The sequence below is a fragment of the Manacus candei genome, unplaced genomic scaffold, assembly GCF_025592945.1.
Source record: "Manacus candei isolate 608988 ecotype Guabito, Panama unplaced genomic scaffold, ASM2559294v1 h1tg000150l, whole genome shotgun sequence".
Taxonomy (NCBI): Eukaryota; Metazoa; Chordata; class Aves; order Passeriformes; family Pipridae; genus Manacus; species Manacus candei.
Window position 1 is genome coordinate 1284563 of NW_026138198.1, and position 17808 is coordinate 1302370.

Below are 17808 nucleotides of genomic sequence, written 5' to 3' on the forward strand. Positions count from 1 at the left end.
TGTGGGGCGGCACCCGCCGCTCGGCCCCGCCGCGGGTCCGGAGCGGGGCGGGCGGCGAGCGCGGCGCTGCCCCTGCCCTGGGCATCGGGGACCGTGTGAGGGCTAGGGCTTAATAAAGCCTCCGGGAGGATGTGAGTAAAGACCACGAGAGGAGGAAAAAGGCAGCGAGAATAGGAGGGCTAAACATAAACCCGGAGTAAGAAGGGAACCTAGAAGAGCTGGATCTCAGCGTGAGTCAGGACAAGGGGGGGATGGCTTCGCACCGACAGAGAATAGGGTTAGATGGAACACTGGGAAGGAGTTTTTGGCTGTAAGGGTGGGGAGGCCCTGGCACAGGTTGCCCAGAGAAGCTGTGGCTGCCCCTGGATCCCTGGAAGTGTCCAAGGGCAGGTGGAACGGGGCTTGGAGCAACTTGGGATAGTGGGAGAGGGTGGAATGGGATGAGTTTTTACATCCCTTCCAACCCAAACCATTCCATGATTCTGTAATAAGACAACCACAGCAGAACTCCCAGTCTCTCTGAAGGTGTGACACTCTTGCTGGAAATAGCACCTATGAAATAGTAGCTGTTATTAATGAAACAGTTGTACAGTATTTCAGACGCTGCCCATCCAGTTCTTAACGCTGTTACATCCACAACCCAGTGAATTCCTGCTGAACTGTGGAATTAATGGAATCCAAAATAAAACAGGTACAGTGCTTCAGAAAGAGGAGTAGAGTCGAGCTTGCGAGAAATTACTTCTTTAGCATCTTGTAGAAGGGCACCAAAACGTTATTGTAAAGATTTTCTTGTGGAAGTGGGGTATATACTTCCTCAGTTGGATCTAGGAGGGAAGACTAAACTGATCATAAAACGTCCTGAGTTGGAAGGGACCCACAAAGATCATTGAATCCAACCCTCAGCCCTACACAGGCCCATCCCCAAGAGTCCCCCCCTGTGCCCCAGAGGATCATCCAAACCCTCTTGGAGCTCTGGCAGCCTTGGGGCCGTGCCCACTGCCCTGGGGGAAAAACCTTTTCCTGAGATCCAACCTAAAACTCCCCTGACACAGTTCCAGCCCTTCCCTCAGGTCCTGTCACTGGTGATAGAGAGATCAGTGCCTGTCCCAAACTTTTAAGATGAAGCCATGTACTGATAGTGCATTGGGATGGTGGTTAAAACGCAGGAGTCAGCATTTGGGGTTAAGAAAAACGTGGGTAACAGGGAAACTTATCCACAGATCAATAGGTCAGGTAGAGCTACAATGTGCTGTCTCAGGAGATGTGCACAGAGGTTTTGCAAGCAGTGACAGACATGAAAATGAGCTGTTTGTCTTGTTTGGTGTTACAGAATAATTCTATGGATCCAGGCAGATGTGCTGACTGATTGTGGACCATTGGGATCTCTCCACTGGGTTGCTGCTCTCCAGGACCTGTGATGTCCAACAAAGCCATGGCAGGTGACAGAGACAAGGAGCTGGGAATGACTTCAGACCTCCAGACAGATGGCTCAGTGAAACATAAGCCTGCAGCTTACGCTGGAATACTTTTACATCTCTGGTGGGAGGCTCTAGGCAACCCAAGAGAATCCCAAATACAGCAGGATGCTGTAGGAGTGTGCTTTATATTCCCTCCTTGGTAAGAGCTTTAAAGAAAACTATTCCTGGGTGAGAGGCACATCCCTTCTCCAGGTGCACCTTCCTTCTTGAGGCGAGACATGAGCTGAACGGCACAATCAGGTTTTCTTAGAAGGAGAATAAGCAGTAATTTTAGCAAATGGAAGTACTTATGTAAGGATTGGGTTCGTAATTTGCACCCATCTGTGTGCCTGCGATGAAAAATAGATCATATTTCCTACCAAAATAGCTGAGACCTGTCAGATGGCAGCTTTTTGTCTGAAGAGAGTAGCTGCATTTTCACCTGTGAGCTCGCTCCCCGATGAGGAAGAGTGGTTATAAATTATGCAGTTGAGAATGGACTACAGAAAATAGCTGTCTTTAAATCCCTGCAGACTTTTGAACAAAGAACTTTCTTTCAGAGTTACTTTGTGAGCCTTCTGTGAGATCAAACTGTACTTACTTTGAGATATAGGGATGAGTGTTTGACTGAAACGTGTTTTTCATCTGGGGAAAAAGCAGCTGCCCTACAAGACTGGAACTGTGGCTGCCCCTGGATCCCTGGAAGTGTCCAAGGCCAGGCTGGACAGGGCTTGGAGCAACCTGGGCTAGTGGAAAGTGTCCCTGCCCCTGGCAGGGGGTGGAATGGGATGGGCTTTAAGGTCCCTTCCAACCCAGACCATTCTAATCCATGATTACATGTAAAAACAGCCCTGGAGACCATCCTGTGCTTGTCAGCCAAGACAGACCCAGTGGAAGGGGTCTCTGGCCAATGTCTGATTAAAGGTGAGAACAGGAGAAAACAAGGCACCATCCCAGGAGTACAATTCACAGCTGGATGTATTTGATGAATGTTTTGTGGCAGGTAAATCTGGGGCTGGAGAGACTGGACAGGTGAATCTGGACTACTGGAGGTGCAGTGCAACCTGTGCTGGGCCTACAGGGAAAGAGGTGGGGGCAGCAGTGGTGTGAGCTGTAAGGCAACAAATAATACCGAGGGTAATTGCATTGAGTAACTTGTGTCAGCTGCAGCAAGTGTGTTTCACGGAAAAATGGAACGCTTTAGGTTGAAAAAACTGCCTAAGATCATCAAGTCGTTCCTCCAGCACTGTCAAGGCCACCACTGCCCCATGTCCCCAAGTGTCACATCCACGTGGCTTTTAAATCCCTCCAGGGATGGGGACTCCAGCACTGCCCTGGGCAGCTGTGCCAGGGCTGGACAACCCTTTCCGTGAGGAAATTTTCCCCAGTATCCAATCTACCGGCACAAGTTGAGGCCGTTCCCTCTCCTCCTGTCCCTTGTTCCCTGGGAGCAGAGCCCGACCCACCCCCCCGGCTCCCCCCTCCTGTCAGGGGGTTGCAGAGCCAGAAGGTCCCCCCTGAGCCTCCTTTTCTCCAGGCTGAGCCCCCCCAGCTCCCTCAGCCCCCTCCTGCTGCTCCAGACCCTCCCCAGCTCCCTTCCCTTCCCTGCACACGCTCCAGCCCCTCCGTGTCTCTCTCATCCTGAGGGGCCCAGAACCGGACACGGCACTGGAGGTGCCTCAGCCTTGCCCGGCACAGGGCTCGGTCCCTCGGTGCTGTGCCCACACCGCCGCTGACACCCCCGGGGGTCGCTGTCCCCGCGGCCCAGCGGGGCCGTCCCGGGGCTCCTCCCGGCGGGGCCGGGCCAGGGCGGCGGGGGCGGCCCCGGCGCGGTTGGCGCCAAGTCCGCCATGGAGCCGGAGCGGCTGCGGCGCCGCCTCAGCTCCGCGTTCCGCCTGCGGGGGCTCCTGCTAAGGCCGTGAGTACCCGCGGGCAGCGGGGCAGCCCCGGGGACCGCTCCGGGACCGCTCCGCCCGCCGGCATCATCCCCCGGCGGGGCTCGGGCCCGGGGGCCGGGGCTGTGGGATGGGGTCGGGGCGGCTCCGCACCCCCCGCATCCCCTCCTCGGGGCGTGATGATGCCTTTCCCCCCTCTTCATCTCCCCTCTGGAATCTCCTCCAAAGCCCTGTCGTTTTGCCTTTCCTGCTGCTGTGGGCCTCTTCCGTGCCTCTATCCCTGCCTCCCACCCATGACCCGACCCACTGCGGCGCCCGCCGTGGGTACCACCAGAGTCCTGCCCGTGTTCCCCCTTGGAGCCCTCCCTGATGCCGGTGCTGGGTGTTTGGTTGGGTTCTGTTGTCTGATACTCTGCCTGACAACTCCGGCATCTCTTTCCCAAGTTGCACTTGCCAGTCCTGTGTTCAGCATCCCCTGATAGAAAAAGAAATAGTACTTCCAAAAGAGGAAATGGCATTCCTAAAGACAGAAATGGTATTTCCAAAGGAGAAAATGGCATTTCCAAAGGCAGGAATGCTATATTTCCAGATATTATAATGTGTATTTTTTAGAGATGGCAAGTCAATTAAAAGTGGTTCCTGCTTGCAGTGGAAGGTGTCATGATTTATAGGACAGCCAGGGGCTCCATTGCTCCTGTTTTCCCTTTCTGTTTCATGTGTTAATATTAGTTCCATTTTGTTTCTGTTGTGGGTGGGATGTGATTATTTTGGACAGTGTCCTGGCACTTTCATTAGCAAGGAGTCCAAGTCCAGAACTCCTGACTCCAGGGTTCCATGAACTGAGACATTTTGAAGATCAGGCTGATAACCAAAACACCACATTGGTTGGCCAGCAGATGACATTGATAAGAAAATTGTCATCTTTAACTGCAAGACTGTAGTCTAAGGACAAGGGAAGAAACAGATTTCTAATTCCTGTGTTATTTAGAATTAAAATAATTCCAATCCCAAAGATACAGATAAACTGGAGAGGGTCCTGCAAGGTCTGTGAAGGTGGTCATGGGTTGGAAGCTGTGGTGTCTTGTAGGAAGAGCTGTGGTGCATCCAGCTGTGGGGCTTCCAACATCAGAAGGATGTGGAGCTGCTGGAGCAAGTCCAGAGGAGGCCATGGAGATGCTCCAAGGGCTGCTGCCCTCTGCTCTGGAGCCAGGCTGGGAAAGCTGGGGGGGTTCACCTGAAGAAGGGAAGGCTCCAGGGAGGCCTGAGAACCCCTTCCAGTGCCTAAAGGGGCTCCAGGGGAGCTGGAGAGGGACTTTGGACAAGGGATGGAGGGGCAGGACAAAGGGGAATGGCTCACTGGAGATATTCAAAGCTTGGCTCGATGGGGCCCTGCTTTGAGTAGGAGGTTGGACCAGATGGTCTCCAGAGGTCACTTCCAACATGGACTTAAATGTATGGAGCTGAGATTCTCCATATCCCCTTCTTGTCCTCGATGTTTTCAATCCCAATGAGTTTTTTCTTTGACTTAAAGTAGTGCACTATTACCAGTTCTAATTGTTTCTACTTTTTTAAACCACAAGCTGTGTAGTGATGATGTGCACAGATGCCAAAATCAGCACAGCTTGTATAAACTCTGGAATAATTATTGCTTTTTGTTCTTTCTCCACTGGAATTAGGGATGCTCTGAAGTATCTCACTGAAGCTTTTCAGTCCATCACTGAAGTAGAACTTGACGATGCAATTGAAAATGTCATCGATGCCGTTGAAAAACAGCCATGTGAGTAAACAATTTCTTTTTCTTAGGCAAGTTTATCTGGCACTCAGGATGTTATTTAGACAAAGACAGAGTTCCTGGCAGCAGAGGCACTCAGGTGTCATTGTAGTATAACGGATTGACTGAGATAAATGTGTTTGTTGACAATTTGTTTTGTTAAATTTTGTTAAAACAACACTGAAGTTTGCAGTGTCAGCAGAAGACATTTATGCCATTTAAAAAGTTGGCAGCCTGACTTTTCCAAAAGTGGTAAAATTTTTCAATGCCAGGTACTAAAAGTTTGTATGGACATCTTTGTACTTGAAACTATTGTTTTAAATATTAAAATGGAGAGAGACTATTCACAAGAGCATGGAGTGACAGGACAAGAGAGAATGGCTCTAAATTGAAAGAGAGTAGGTTTGGATTGGATATTGGGAAGAAATTCTTGGCTGGGAGGGTGGGGCGACCCTGGCACAGGTTGCCCAGAGAAGCTGTGACTGCCCCTGGATCCCTGGAAGTGTCCAGGGGCAGGTGGAACGGGGCTTGGAGCAACCTGGGCTAGTGGAAGGTGTCCCTGCCCATGGCAGGGGGTGGCACTGGATGGGCTTTAAGGTCCTTTCCAACCCAAACCATTTTGGCATTTTATGAGAAAATAACCCAAAGAAATAATGAGAAGCTAATTCACTTCTTATTCAGTAATCTGGGCCCAGAAAAGGGTTGCTGAGAGGTGTGATCTGAGGGGTCTGGCAGCACGAAACAGGAGTTGTAGCAGCTTTAATTAAAGGATGTGACTGACAGAGGATGCCTGACACGTGTGTTTGCTGATCAGAGCTTATGAGAACTAGGAAACATGGGCTCACTTCCAGTTTTTGGCCATGGAGATTCAAATCCATATAAATATGATCTAAAATAAAACCCAGGCCTTAGGTGAGTTCAGGAAACCTTCCCAGCCTTTCCTATTTATACCTAATTAAATCCAGAGGGGCACATGCTTGTTCTATTAGTGTTCAGAAATATTTTTAATTTCAATTGTCAGTTTAAATCCACGAAGACAACAATGTGCCCATCTCCAAAATTGTGTTGGAATACTTCCTTATGACAGCAATCCATGTGATAATGTTCTGGAACAGAATTAACCTCCAGAATGTGAAAGCTCCGCTCTTAACACATTTGTAGTGTATTTGGCAGCTTTGCATAAGCTATAATTGTCTTGTTCTCCATGTTTAGGGAATCAATGGTGGGCACAGTGTGTTTTTTGCTACAAGTGTGTCCTTTTGGTGACAATATGAAGTGATCCATTTGTAAACACCGTGTGTCCTCAGCTTACAGAAAATGTGCTTATTTGTGTAATAGATTCCTCTGACAAGACTCAGCCATTCGTTGTAAAATATTTGAGACCCACTTCCTCAGTGCATTCCACAGGCTGCAGTTGTTGTAATCCTTGGAAATTCTTCTTTCCAGTGTCATCCAACATGATTGAACAATCCACGGTGGAAACAGCAGTGCAGGAATGCAGCCGGGCACCGGATGAAACCACGTACGGTGACACTTGGGTTGTTTTATCCGAGGTTTATGGGTGTGCATCTCCTTATTTCTCCTCAGGAAATGAATGTCAGGCATTTTCTGCGGTGCTGCACATGCAGTAATTGCTTCTGTGCTTTTGTCTCCCCGGTGCAGGTTTGTAATGTTCCTCCTCAGAGGGTTTGTTCTCGTGGATTGGCCTCCGGGGAGTTCTAAATATAATCTGGCGTTCTGGGATTCAAATGCTGTGGTTGTGTGTTCCGTGTGGGACAGGTTGAATATTAACCAACACTTCTGTTCATGCTTTTCTCTTGATGAAAATAATCTCAGGTTATCTTTGGGCCTTTCTTGTCTGAGAGCACTTTGAAAAGTTTTCCTCCGTGGTGCTTGTTCCTGCTTTTTTTGTATAGTTTTCTGAACCCCCTGATTGATTTTCCCTCTCTGATAACGAGCTGTGGAGCAACTACTGCAGTTCCTGAGAACTTTGTGATGGTGATGAATGTGTTTCCTTTAGTGTTTATGTTGTATTGACATTGCAATGCAAAGCATGAAAGGAACTGGTTGGCTGGGCATGTCAATTGGATACTGTCATCCCACAGCCTCTCAAGATGGAGGAAATTTGGGTTTAACTTCTCTCCTTGTCGTTGGAACCTTTATGATGCGGGTGGTTTGAGCGTGACTTTTCTTTGTGGTGCTTTTTATACTTGAGAGGAATCTGCGTGCACAGATCCTCAGTGTCCTGAAGGGAAAAGCTCTACAGATCACAAGGACAACTCTCTTTAATTATTTAATTAGAAGATGCAGTTGTATCCAGTGGATGCAGGACAAAACAGAGTATAAAGTAGAAGGATGCAGGAGAAGTGGTGATAACACAGGGTGACAGCGAACAAAGCAAATGTAGTTTTTATCAACATATTTGTTACTGTTTGTTTCATCCACTTCATCGAATCACAGAATGGTTTGGCTTGGAAAATAATGTTCAAGTAATGCTGTAAATGAATTCTTGTTTCAGAGAAAATGTTTTCAACATTATTGGAGCCTTTGACATTCCACGTTATATTTATAATGCAGAAAGGAAGAAGTTTCTACCGTAAGTCTTCCATATTTTAAGTTTCAATTACTTCTTGGTTTAAGAAAAAAAACCCTCTATTTCTATAATGTTTGAAGTCTGTTTTTAATCTTTCCCTCTTGGGTCTGTTCACCTCAGGCCTGAGTGAGAAAGGTAGTAAATGTTTCAAACCATAAACCATGTTTATGCCATCTAATGAATAAAAAAGACAGTCAGGCTGAGGACATACATCACTAAATGTAGCTTGGGCTTGTTTTTTTTCTGGCATTTGGCTGTTCAAATTTTTTTTTTTAAATAAATTTGGTCTGTCTGTTTGGTGTATTTATTTCTTAGCCTGTACCTTGCAGCTCCCTGAAGCCCTAGGGGATTTCTAAGGAGAACTCCAAATGCTAAAACAAAAAGAAGAATTAGGAGCAGCTGGTGATTCTGGAGGCTGGAGAAACTGGAGGAATAATACTCTTGTTCATGGCCACTTAAAAGGCCTAACTGTTTTTTATAAAAAAAAATGGATTTCTGCAGAGGCCCATTTGGGTGGAAGGATAAATCTGAAGGCCTGGGAGTTAGCAGGAAGGGAAATGGATGTAGCCTTCAAAATGCAGGAACACAGGATCCAGAGCAGGAATGTTCCTCGTGGAGTAACTAAATCACGCAGCAGCGTTTGGAGCCTTCTCAGCCTCCCAGAACTTTTAGATCAATAAGTAATTTTCGTGTGTGGAATGTGCCTTTTTGTTTAAAACCTTGACTGTGTTGAACTCCTTGCAGTCTGTCGATGACCAACCTCCCTGCCCCGAGTTTGTTTGGGACTGCCAGAGATAAAGCAGAGCTGTTCCGTGAGCGCTACTCCATCCTGCAGCAGGTCAGGGAACACTGCCTTTCTGTGAGCAGCAGAGGTGTCCTCGGGGATAGATCCTAAATCCTCCTCTTCCAAAAATACACTGTGCTATTGCACCTCTCTGCCTCGTGGTTTCACATAAACTCCCTTCCCTCCTGGTAGTCAGAAATAACTTATTTCAGAGACCGTCACAGAATACATTTTTTAGGCTTATAGTCTTATTATCCAGTGTTACTGATCATCTATTTCTTGGAAGCAAATTCTTGTCAGAAGGGCTGATTAATTAAAAATTGCTGGATAAAATAGAGTAAGAGCTTTATGAAGTAGTTTGCACTGTGGTTGTAGTGAACTGGCTTTTTGACACTGCTCATTTGTTTTTAAACCGACTTGCTTCAATTTTGGTGTCTGCAGAGGACTCACAGACACGAGTTGTTCACTCCCTCACCAATTGTGGCTCACCCTGATGACAGCAAGAGCAAATTCCAGGTAAAAAAATCGTGTTCTTTTCAGTTTTAATCCAGTTTTAAGCAAAATAATCCCGGCAGCCTTTACTGGAAGTCTTTTCCTAAACTGTGCTACGTTCAGACACGTGCCCCTGATTTTTCTAATGAGCCTGTATCCTCTCATAGCTCATTTGTGTATTTATGCAAAACATGTGCTGAGTGGTGCCTTGTCTTGCTTAAGAACGGGCACCTGGAGGGTTTGATTTAGTTCTGATTTGATTGTTTGCCTTTGGTTCCAGCTAAAGACCGTAGAAACTCTCCTGGGCAATACAGCCAGAGTGGGAGAAGTGATTGTGCTTGGGATGATCACTCAGCTTAAGGAGGTGAGCTCCTTCCTCCTTTTATTTGTGAGTTACAATATGTCAGCAAATGAGAGCACCTAAATATCTCACCACTGGATCCATTCCAATGGGCTTTTCCATGAGCAGTTGGTGCCAGTGTGAGAGGGGAAAATGTCTTTGTCTTCTCACTGCAGAATTTTGTAATGCTTTATGTCAGCAACCAGAACCAGTCAGAACTTTTAGGCTTGTCCCTTCCTGAAGGGCTGGAGCTTCCAGTGACTGTGTTTGGACTTGGCATTTCCTTGGACTGTGATTTTAGGGGAGGGAGGCACCAGCAGTCCCAAGTGCCACAGCTCAAAGGGAACCTGCTGAGATACACTTACTATAAACTACATTATTTTCAGTTCTGCCAGTGTGTTCTAAGCTTACAATATTAAACCCAGCCATATTATTTGTAAATACTGAATGATAGATGCCTCTCATGGAAGCATTTATGTGTTTGGGTATATTTTGCTTTATTAAATCTGCTTTTTAGGGGAAATATTTCCTAGAAGACCCCACAGGAGTCGTCCAGCTGGACCTCAGTAAAGCAATATCCTTTTTCTGTGATGGAAGAGCTGAAGGAATTTCCTGTAGACCTGCAGAATTTTAAATTGAATAGTAAATCAATACTGACCATTAAAAATTATATATTGAGAATTGCAGCGCTCTCTTTCTCTCCTTTGTTTCAAATTCCTTGGCTGCTGCAGCTCCCTGCCCTTTCTCCTAGGACAAGGTCAGCATTCCTCCTAGTGGAAGCAGAGCCTGTTTCTGGTTTTGGGCTCCTTATGGACTTACCTGCTCAAATACCAGGGAATTTCCAGGCTCTTCAGGCAGCCTGTGAACTTTCAGTAGCATCCAAATATATTACACCAGCTGGAAGGAAGATTTTTGGCTAAGGAACCTACTTTAAGAGTCCTGATCTAAGAAAAATACATTCCTTGACCTTCCTGCACCAGTTCCACAGTGGGTTATATACTGAATCCTGCTTTGTTCTGGCAGAAGGTAAAGCAGAGGGGATTGTTTTTAGCTTGTGATAAATTATTCTGTTCAGGCTGTCACTGCCAGATGTGGCTGAACGGACAAGTCTCATGTTGACAAGGCTTGACCATAAGTGAGTCTGTGGCTGAGATTTTTGGCCATAAACCTGTTACTTTGTGGGGTCTGGAGGCAGAGAGCAGGAATTTGAGGGTTTCAGGGTGTTGGGGGGGATGTGAGTGCCTGTAGCAGCTTTGAGGGTTGGCCTCAGCCTGGCTCCAGCATTGGAGGAGTTATGACTGGATTGGGAAGATAAACTAGGATATCCAAACAGTGTGATTTAACAGTCTGAAAATGCTGCTTTGTGTTGGCACAGCTTGGTCCTTCAAAGGCTTTAAAGAGTCTTCTCCTTAAGATGATGTCGGGCTTTGCAGTTTGGGAGCCTTGTTTTGGCACAAAAATGGCTATTCCTGTTTGTGGAATATTCCTCTGTGCAATATGCACAACTCAGTCTGTTTTCTAGTGTGTTCTGTGTTTAAAATTCAGAGAGTGAATAGAAGTTGGGAGCACAAATGAAAGTGGGGACAAGTGTCACCCTGTTCCTTCTAAAAGATGGGACAGTCCTCGAGACAAAGTGCATTTGATGGGGACTCTTTCAGGGCAGGGCCAGCAGAAATGATGCCTGTTCCCCTATGTTCTCCCTTGGGTTGAGGGGGTTGTTTTTGTGGCTGTGCAGTTAAATCCATCCAGAGAAGTGTGTGGGGTTAACAGAACACTTGGTTTCTTGCTCAGCCTGTTTTCCAGCCAGATCCTTCCGTGGCCTGGTTCTGGGACTGGTGCTATCAGAGGAGGGATTGATGGAGGCTGGGAATAGCTGTGCAGCACAGCTGCCAACCCTCTGACTAATGTCTAGGGCATGCTGCTGTTAGAAAGACTAAAGGTTATTTTGCTGTTCCAAAATCTCTTAGGTTGGTACGAGGATGAAGTTTTTCATGTGAACGCTTTTGGATTTCCGCCCACTGAGCCTTCTGCTACCACGAGGTACAAAACTGACTTTTGGCAGCCTCACTCCTTATTTTCTTCAGGGTTTCTGAGTAAGATCATTATTATTTTAAAATTTCTGTGACATTCAAGTATGTTATTTGTCCTCCTCCCCAAATGCTTCAAAATAAATACAGGTTTAAGGAAGCAATTCTGGGACTTTCTACTCTGCTTGGACCAGCACTAAAGCTTGGAGTGTTGGCAGAAAAACCCTTTCAAAGGCCTTTGGGCTCTGCATATTAATTGAAATTGGGATCTAAGCCCTTCTCAGTTGCAAAACTAGGGAATTGTTACATGGGAATAACAAATTCCTTGTTGCTTGAAGAGTGGATCATAGAATCCCAGAATCCCAGAATGGTCTAGTGGAAGGTGTCCCTGCCCATGGCAGGGGTTGGAATGAGATGAGCTTTAAGATCCCTTCCAACCCAAACCATTCTGGGATTCTGTGATCCTAATTTGAATATCTGAATGATGTAGAGCCTTCTATGGGAACATAAACTTCTTTGGAGGCCCTTCTTCATCGTCAGTAAAGGCTTCTGCCAAACTAAAGCAGCTGGAGGAAGAAAACGAAGATGCCATGTTTGTGTTTCTTTCTGATGTGTGGCTGGACCAAGCAGAAGTGCTGGAAAAGCTTCACATGATGTTTTCAGGTGGGTGAGAATTGCTTTGACTCTAAACCTTGTTTTCATCCTTTGTTTTCATAAATTTGTAGTACTAACATTGCTTTGGCCAGTAGCCATTTTATGTGCTGTGACAAGAACGTTTCTCTTGCTCCTGAAAGTTGTTCCTAGGCTTAGTTTTAAGAAAACTCTTATTTCAGAGAGATGAGCACTGCTTCCCACTGCCAGAGGGCAGGGTTAGGTGGGATATTGGGAAGGAATTGTTGGCTGGGAGGGTGGGGAGGGGCTGGCCCAGGTTGCCCAGAGAAGCTGTGGCTGCCCCTGGATCCCTGGAAGTGTCCAAGGCCAGGTTGGATGGGGCTTGGAGCAACCTGGGCTGGTGGGAGGTGTCCCTGCCCATGGCAGGGGGTTGGAACTGGATGAGCTTTAAGATCCCTTCCCACCTAAACCATTCCATGATTCTGTGAGTAGAAATGTTGACAACACTGGGATAACAAAGCATCTGTGAATTGCTTCTCTGTATTCCAGAGCAGTTTAGGAACAGCTTGTCCTGTCAGCCTTAGATAGAATGGAAGTGTGAGAGGGTGGCTGCTTTAAAAATAAACAACGCGAAATTCAGGGTGAGAAAACTGCTCCTTGCCTAAAGAGAACTGGACACAAATTAACACACTCATCCAGGAGTTACAAAACCAGTATCTGGATCAGAGCTGGCAAATCCTTGAAGCAGAGGATTGGACCTGATCCAAGGTTTCAGGTGCCGAGGTGATAAAAGGGACTCTTGTCGGGGAGATCCGTGTGCTGAACTCACCCGGCAAAGATGCAGACGCTGCATTTCCTATTTCAGGATTTTAATAGGCAAGTGATTACCTTCATAATTATAACCTGAGAGGAATAGCTGAGTGGAATAGCAAGGAAAATATTGATGAGCCGTTTCTCTGGCATAAGCAATCCTGTTCCGTTTACCAACCCGACTGAAAACCACTGAAGTAAATCCAAGTCTGGTCCTGCATGTGAGGAAAATGGAGAGTAACTGGGATGTGAGATGAATGCCTGAGTAGATGTTTCTATTTTTATTTTAGGGATGGGAATCAGGTTTCTTCTTTCACCCATTGCTATGAAGCCTTGTGTTTCTGGGTGATTAGGGAGATTGTCAGGATTCATCAAATCCTTAAACTGCTCAGGCAATTCCAGTTACTGTTGCTTTATAATGCCAAATAATGAATTAAATATTAGTAGAGCCTTGAATTAGAGTGATCATGGAGGTTAATAGCAATCCATTGCTGCCTACTTGCTGTTTCTCTCTTTAAGGAGCTAGTACATTTTAAAATTGTATTATTTATCATATTGCACGTTGTATTATTCTCTGGGCTGGGTCAGCAGTTGGATACACAAAAAACAGTGTTGAGACTGGGCTCCCTTGAAGTGCCATTTGTACATTGTCACACCCTTTTTAAGCTAAAACCAGCCTGTATCAAGAAAACAGTTCATGTGTATTTATAGCAGCAGAGCTTGAAGTGCCGTTTCAGTTTCTGCCTTTCATGGAAGGGGCTGGAAGCTGAGTGCTGGAAGATACCAAAGTGAATGGAATATAGTCACAGATCCTCTTGTTTTCCCAGGTTATTCCTCTGCACCTCCCACCTGCTTTTTCTTCTGTGGAAATTTTTCATCAGCGCCATATGGAAAAAATCAGATTCAGTCACTGAAAGGTAGGGAAGTCTCTGTAAACAGTCAGGCATGTGCACTAAATTAAAATAATGATGGCAAACAAAGGAAGAGAGCAGAAAATAAACCCTTATTTTCTAAGTGACACATTTTTAATGCACTTGGAGGGGTGATTCATGCAACGTGTGTTTATTATCTAACCGGGTGTTCTATTTTTTCCTGGCTCCAGGTTCTCTGAAGGCCCTTGCAGATATTATATGTGAACACCCCAGCATTCATAAAAGGTACAGGGCAAAGGGAATTATGTTTATTTTGTGAAACCTTTTAATTACTTCAAGGTAGTAAGAGATAACCGTATTTTCTCTTTGCTGTGAACCAGCTGTGATCAGATAACGAGCTGGTTTTGTAACAGGCCTGCAAGTTTGTTTTGGGAGCAGTGTGAGGCTTTGATTTTATCTGAAATAGCTGGGGCATGGAAACTGCTAATGAGGGAGCCCAGGTCTCTCCCTGGAATATTTTTTTCTGGCTCCTGGTCTTTGAATTCCTATCATTAGACCTACTTTCCAGAGTGTCTGTGTAAAAGTGATACCTTTTCACTTTTTTGCAGTAGTCGATTTGTGTTTGTCCCTGGCCCTGAAGACCCTGGTCCTGGTTCTATTTTACCAAGGTCAGTTTGCTCAAGAATTTGGAGTTAAATAGTTAAAGAAGGGAAGAATTTTTGTTGATCCACCTGCTGCTATTTATTTTAGACCTCCCCTGGCTGAAAATATTACTCAGGAATTCAGACAGCTGGTGCCATTTTCAGTTTTCACCACAAATCCTTGCAGGTAAGGGTGCAAGTGCTATTTTTATTTATTTGTTTGTTTTACTAAATGACTGATCTATGTAATTTTCAAAACCTACAAATTTTGGAAAAATTGGTCTTAAATTTGTCAAACCAATAGAATTCTTCACATGCATGAATTGTAACTAGTTCTAAATGCATTAAGACATAAATAAATCAGTGATGAAAGGCAATAGAGCTAGAAGTTTGACAGTGCTATAAAAATCCTGCTCAAAAGCATCATGTCTTTCTGAATCTGGAGGAAATGAAGGGAAGATGGGTAAATATTATTTTAATTCAAATGTGCTTTTTTATTTGGCTGTATTAGAGGGAGATCAACTTAATAATGCAGCTCCCTAGTTTTTAGGTTTATCTTATTTAATTTCATTACTGTTTTCCACTTAGGATTCAATACTGCACCCAAGAAATTATTATCTTTCGTGAAGATTTGGTCAACAAAATGTGCAGAAACTGTGTCAGGTTCCCCAGCAGCAACATGGACATTCCCAACCACGTGAGTGAGTCATGTTGAGCACCTTTTGCCAGGATTTTTGACCTCTTTATTGATCAGCAGGTCTGGATTTCGGGTGCTCTGATCCTCATTCTCACAACACATTGCAAGAGGAACCCAGAGGGACTGGAAGGAGGATCTATACATTTAGTATTTTTACCTTTCTTTTCATTTTGACGGTAAAATACCTCAAACCATGATACTTTCAGGTGGTATTGAGCCATTCTGTCACACTGCAGGTGCCCTTGAACACAAAACTTCCTAGCAGCCAATTTTCTGTGCACCAACCATGAATGTCTACCAAGAAACATTGATTTCTAAAGGCAGAATTGAATACAAATTATTTTTTTGAAGATTTGATTGGTTATCCAGTGCCATTTGCAGTAAAGCAGCATGTCACTTTTCAAAAAATTCACCTGCTTGTTTTGTCTTGAAGTCTTAATCCTGCTTTTTATACATCAAATTATGGCTCTAGTTAATGAACCCTCAGCAGGAGCTGATGGGATTTACTGATATAATTGGATGAGAATGAAGCAGGTAGTACTGGCTCACTGCAGTGATGGATGGAACATGGTTTTATTTATTTTATAGGTTTTGTTTTTTTTGTTTGCTTGACTCAGAAACTTGTTTTAGCTCTTTCTTCCTTCATCACAACAGTGCTCAGTGTCTTTGTGAACCCACAGTGGACAGCGATGTACCTTGATTTTGGTGTGCACATTTGCATTCCTGTCACTTCCCTGTGCTCACAGAGGGCTTCCTTTCCAGGAAGGAATCACGAAAGAAATATAGAATTATGTACTGCAACCCTTTCTGCAGATGCTTTTGCATACTCCACTTTATCTCTGCCTTTTTTGGCCCTCACACTATTTTTTTTTTTAATTCAAAAAAAAAATGTGGGAAATTTTGTTGCTAAGAAAGGAATCGAAATCATTTGGGAATCAAATTATTTCCTCAGTTCAGGGGAAAGACTGTTAAAGTGTGGATTTTGTTGTTAACTGATACTGTAAGGAAAGCCATGAGGGGAAAAAAACCAATCTATAAAATGAAGTTTATGGCATTGTTGGTACTTCCTGGGCTGGAGGAACAGGTAGGAAGATTTTCTTGGAGAGTAGTTTTGATATCTTCAAATATTGCCTGATATGCTTTAGAAAGGACTTTGTGTATCGAAAAACCCCACAACACAAAAATGAAAAGAGCAGCTGAGTGCTGTAGGGGAGCTGCTTCTTCACTCCAGAAATTATTAACGATCAGAGGGAGTCAGATACAAAAAAAAAAAAAGAAAACACCTTCAAGTTCAAAGCTTCTTTATTAACAAGCATTGGCATCTGTAGGAATGAATTCGACTTGGGGAAAAAAAAAAAAGCCTTCAAACCCACGATTTCTGCTTCCCTTGCAGTTTGTGAAGACCATTTTGTCCCAGGGCCACCTGACCCCGCTCCCGCTGTACGTCAGCCCCGTGTACTGGGCCTACGACTACTCCCTGAGGGTTTATCCCGTGCCAGACGTGCTCGTCGTGGCGGATAAACACGACCCCTTCACTGTCACCCACACCGACTGCCTCTGCATCAACCCCGTAAGGTTCCCCGGGGCCTTCCCGAAATAAAAAGCGGCCACAGTTGCCTCCCAACGTGTCTCTCACCATCTGGTTGGTGTTTTACTTACATGATTGTGGTTTGTACGTTTTCCTTCACAGGGTTCGTTTCCAAGAAGCGGATTTTCGTTCAAGGTGTTCTACCCCTCCAACAAGACAGTCGAAGACAGGTAAATCTATTCACTTGCTCATATAAAATGAAGTACTTTCTTATGTTCTGACTTCCTGATTATCAGGAGGAACACAGAAAATGGATAACATAAAGAGAAGCAAATGTTTTATCAATTTAACTGACTTACGCTTCATACTTAGGCAGGGTAAGAAATCCAAATGTCCAGAAGCAATAAATTTAGAAATTGCAGTCAAATATCAATGATGGGAAGCAGAAAGCAGAAGTAAAAGGAAAGATGACTGTACTGTATGATTTTCAACAATTGAAACCTGATTGGGAAACAGATTTGTTTCTGGGGATGATGCTTGTTACATAACTTAATTAAATTTAGGAACAATTCTTGGTTCATTTTGTGATCATCTTCAAGCCCAGAAGCCACTTTCATGCTCTGATTTCACATATTTTTAAATCTGTACTTATTCATTCTAACTGTGGCCTTCCACTGACTGGAAAAAGACCAGCTGCAACACCAAAAAGTATTAAAAGTATCAAAGGCCTTACAATGGATGAAAATTTGCCTGTTTGAAATAATGATGATATAACCCCATAGGAAAAGCATAGATTTATCTTGTCTTATGGTTTCTTGCCTTGTTACAGAAGCCTTCCAAGGGAATTAATAATGAATCAGCCCATGTAACCTTTATTTGAATATAAAAAATACCATACTTTAGGTCTTTAAATAGTTTAAAACATTATCAAGTCTTTAATAGAGCAAGACATAGAATAGTATTGTGAACTATCTTTGGGGAAAAAACCCTAAATATTGTTTTTCTTTGGTATTTTCAGCAAGCTTCAGGGGCTCTGAATTTCTGCAAGATGGCAAAAAGGGAGTGAGCCCATATGAAGCCAACTCCAGCTCTTATTTTTCAGATGTCTTTGTTTTATGATGTATTATGGACTTTTTATAATAAATGTCAAATTTTGTTTACAAATAAACTTTTACAGGAAAAACCACTGGTGTCAGTTTAGTGTAAAGTGTAGAGTCAGAGTCGAGAATTGGCAAAGCATAGAAAAAGGCAACTGTGTATAAACCAGGAAAGATCTGTCTTTAAAAAAA

The 17808-nt window shown here is 44.5% G+C and overlaps 1 protein-coding gene across 4 annotated transcripts; it reads left to right on the forward strand.

The window, feature by feature from the left end:
• Window positions 1–93: 93 nt before the first annotated feature.
• On the forward strand, window positions 94–17702 carry POLE2 (DNA polymerase epsilon 2, accessory subunit). Of its 4 annotated transcripts, none has more exons than XM_051772172.1 (19): window positions 94–230; window positions 5029–5129; window positions 6570–6645; window positions 7642–7719; window positions 8461–8554; window positions 8942–9016; window positions 9273–9356; window positions 9850–9906; window positions 10310–10358; window positions 11300–11372; window positions 11850–12022; window positions 13609–13698; window positions 13884–13938; window positions 14262–14321; window positions 14404–14481; window positions 14883–14991; window positions 16385–16561; window positions 16682–16749; window positions 17538–17702. In XM_051772172.1, the coding sequence occupies exons 3-19, from the start codon at window positions 6581–6583 to the stop codon at window positions 17554–17556; spliced, it is 1404 nt and encodes a 467-aa protein (XP_051628132.1). In that variant the 5' UTR covers window positions 94–230; window positions 5029–5129; window positions 6570–6580; the 3' UTR covers window positions 17557–17702. The 4 variants fall into 4 exon arrangements, with proteins under 4 accessions (XP_051628132.1, XP_051628131.1, XP_051628130.1 ...); XM_051772171.1 differs by lacking the exon at window positions 94–230 and adding an exon at window positions 1531–2381; XM_051772170.1 differs by lacking the exon at window positions 94–230 and adding an exon at window positions 3275–3375.
• Window positions 17703–17808: the final 106 nt, after the last annotated feature.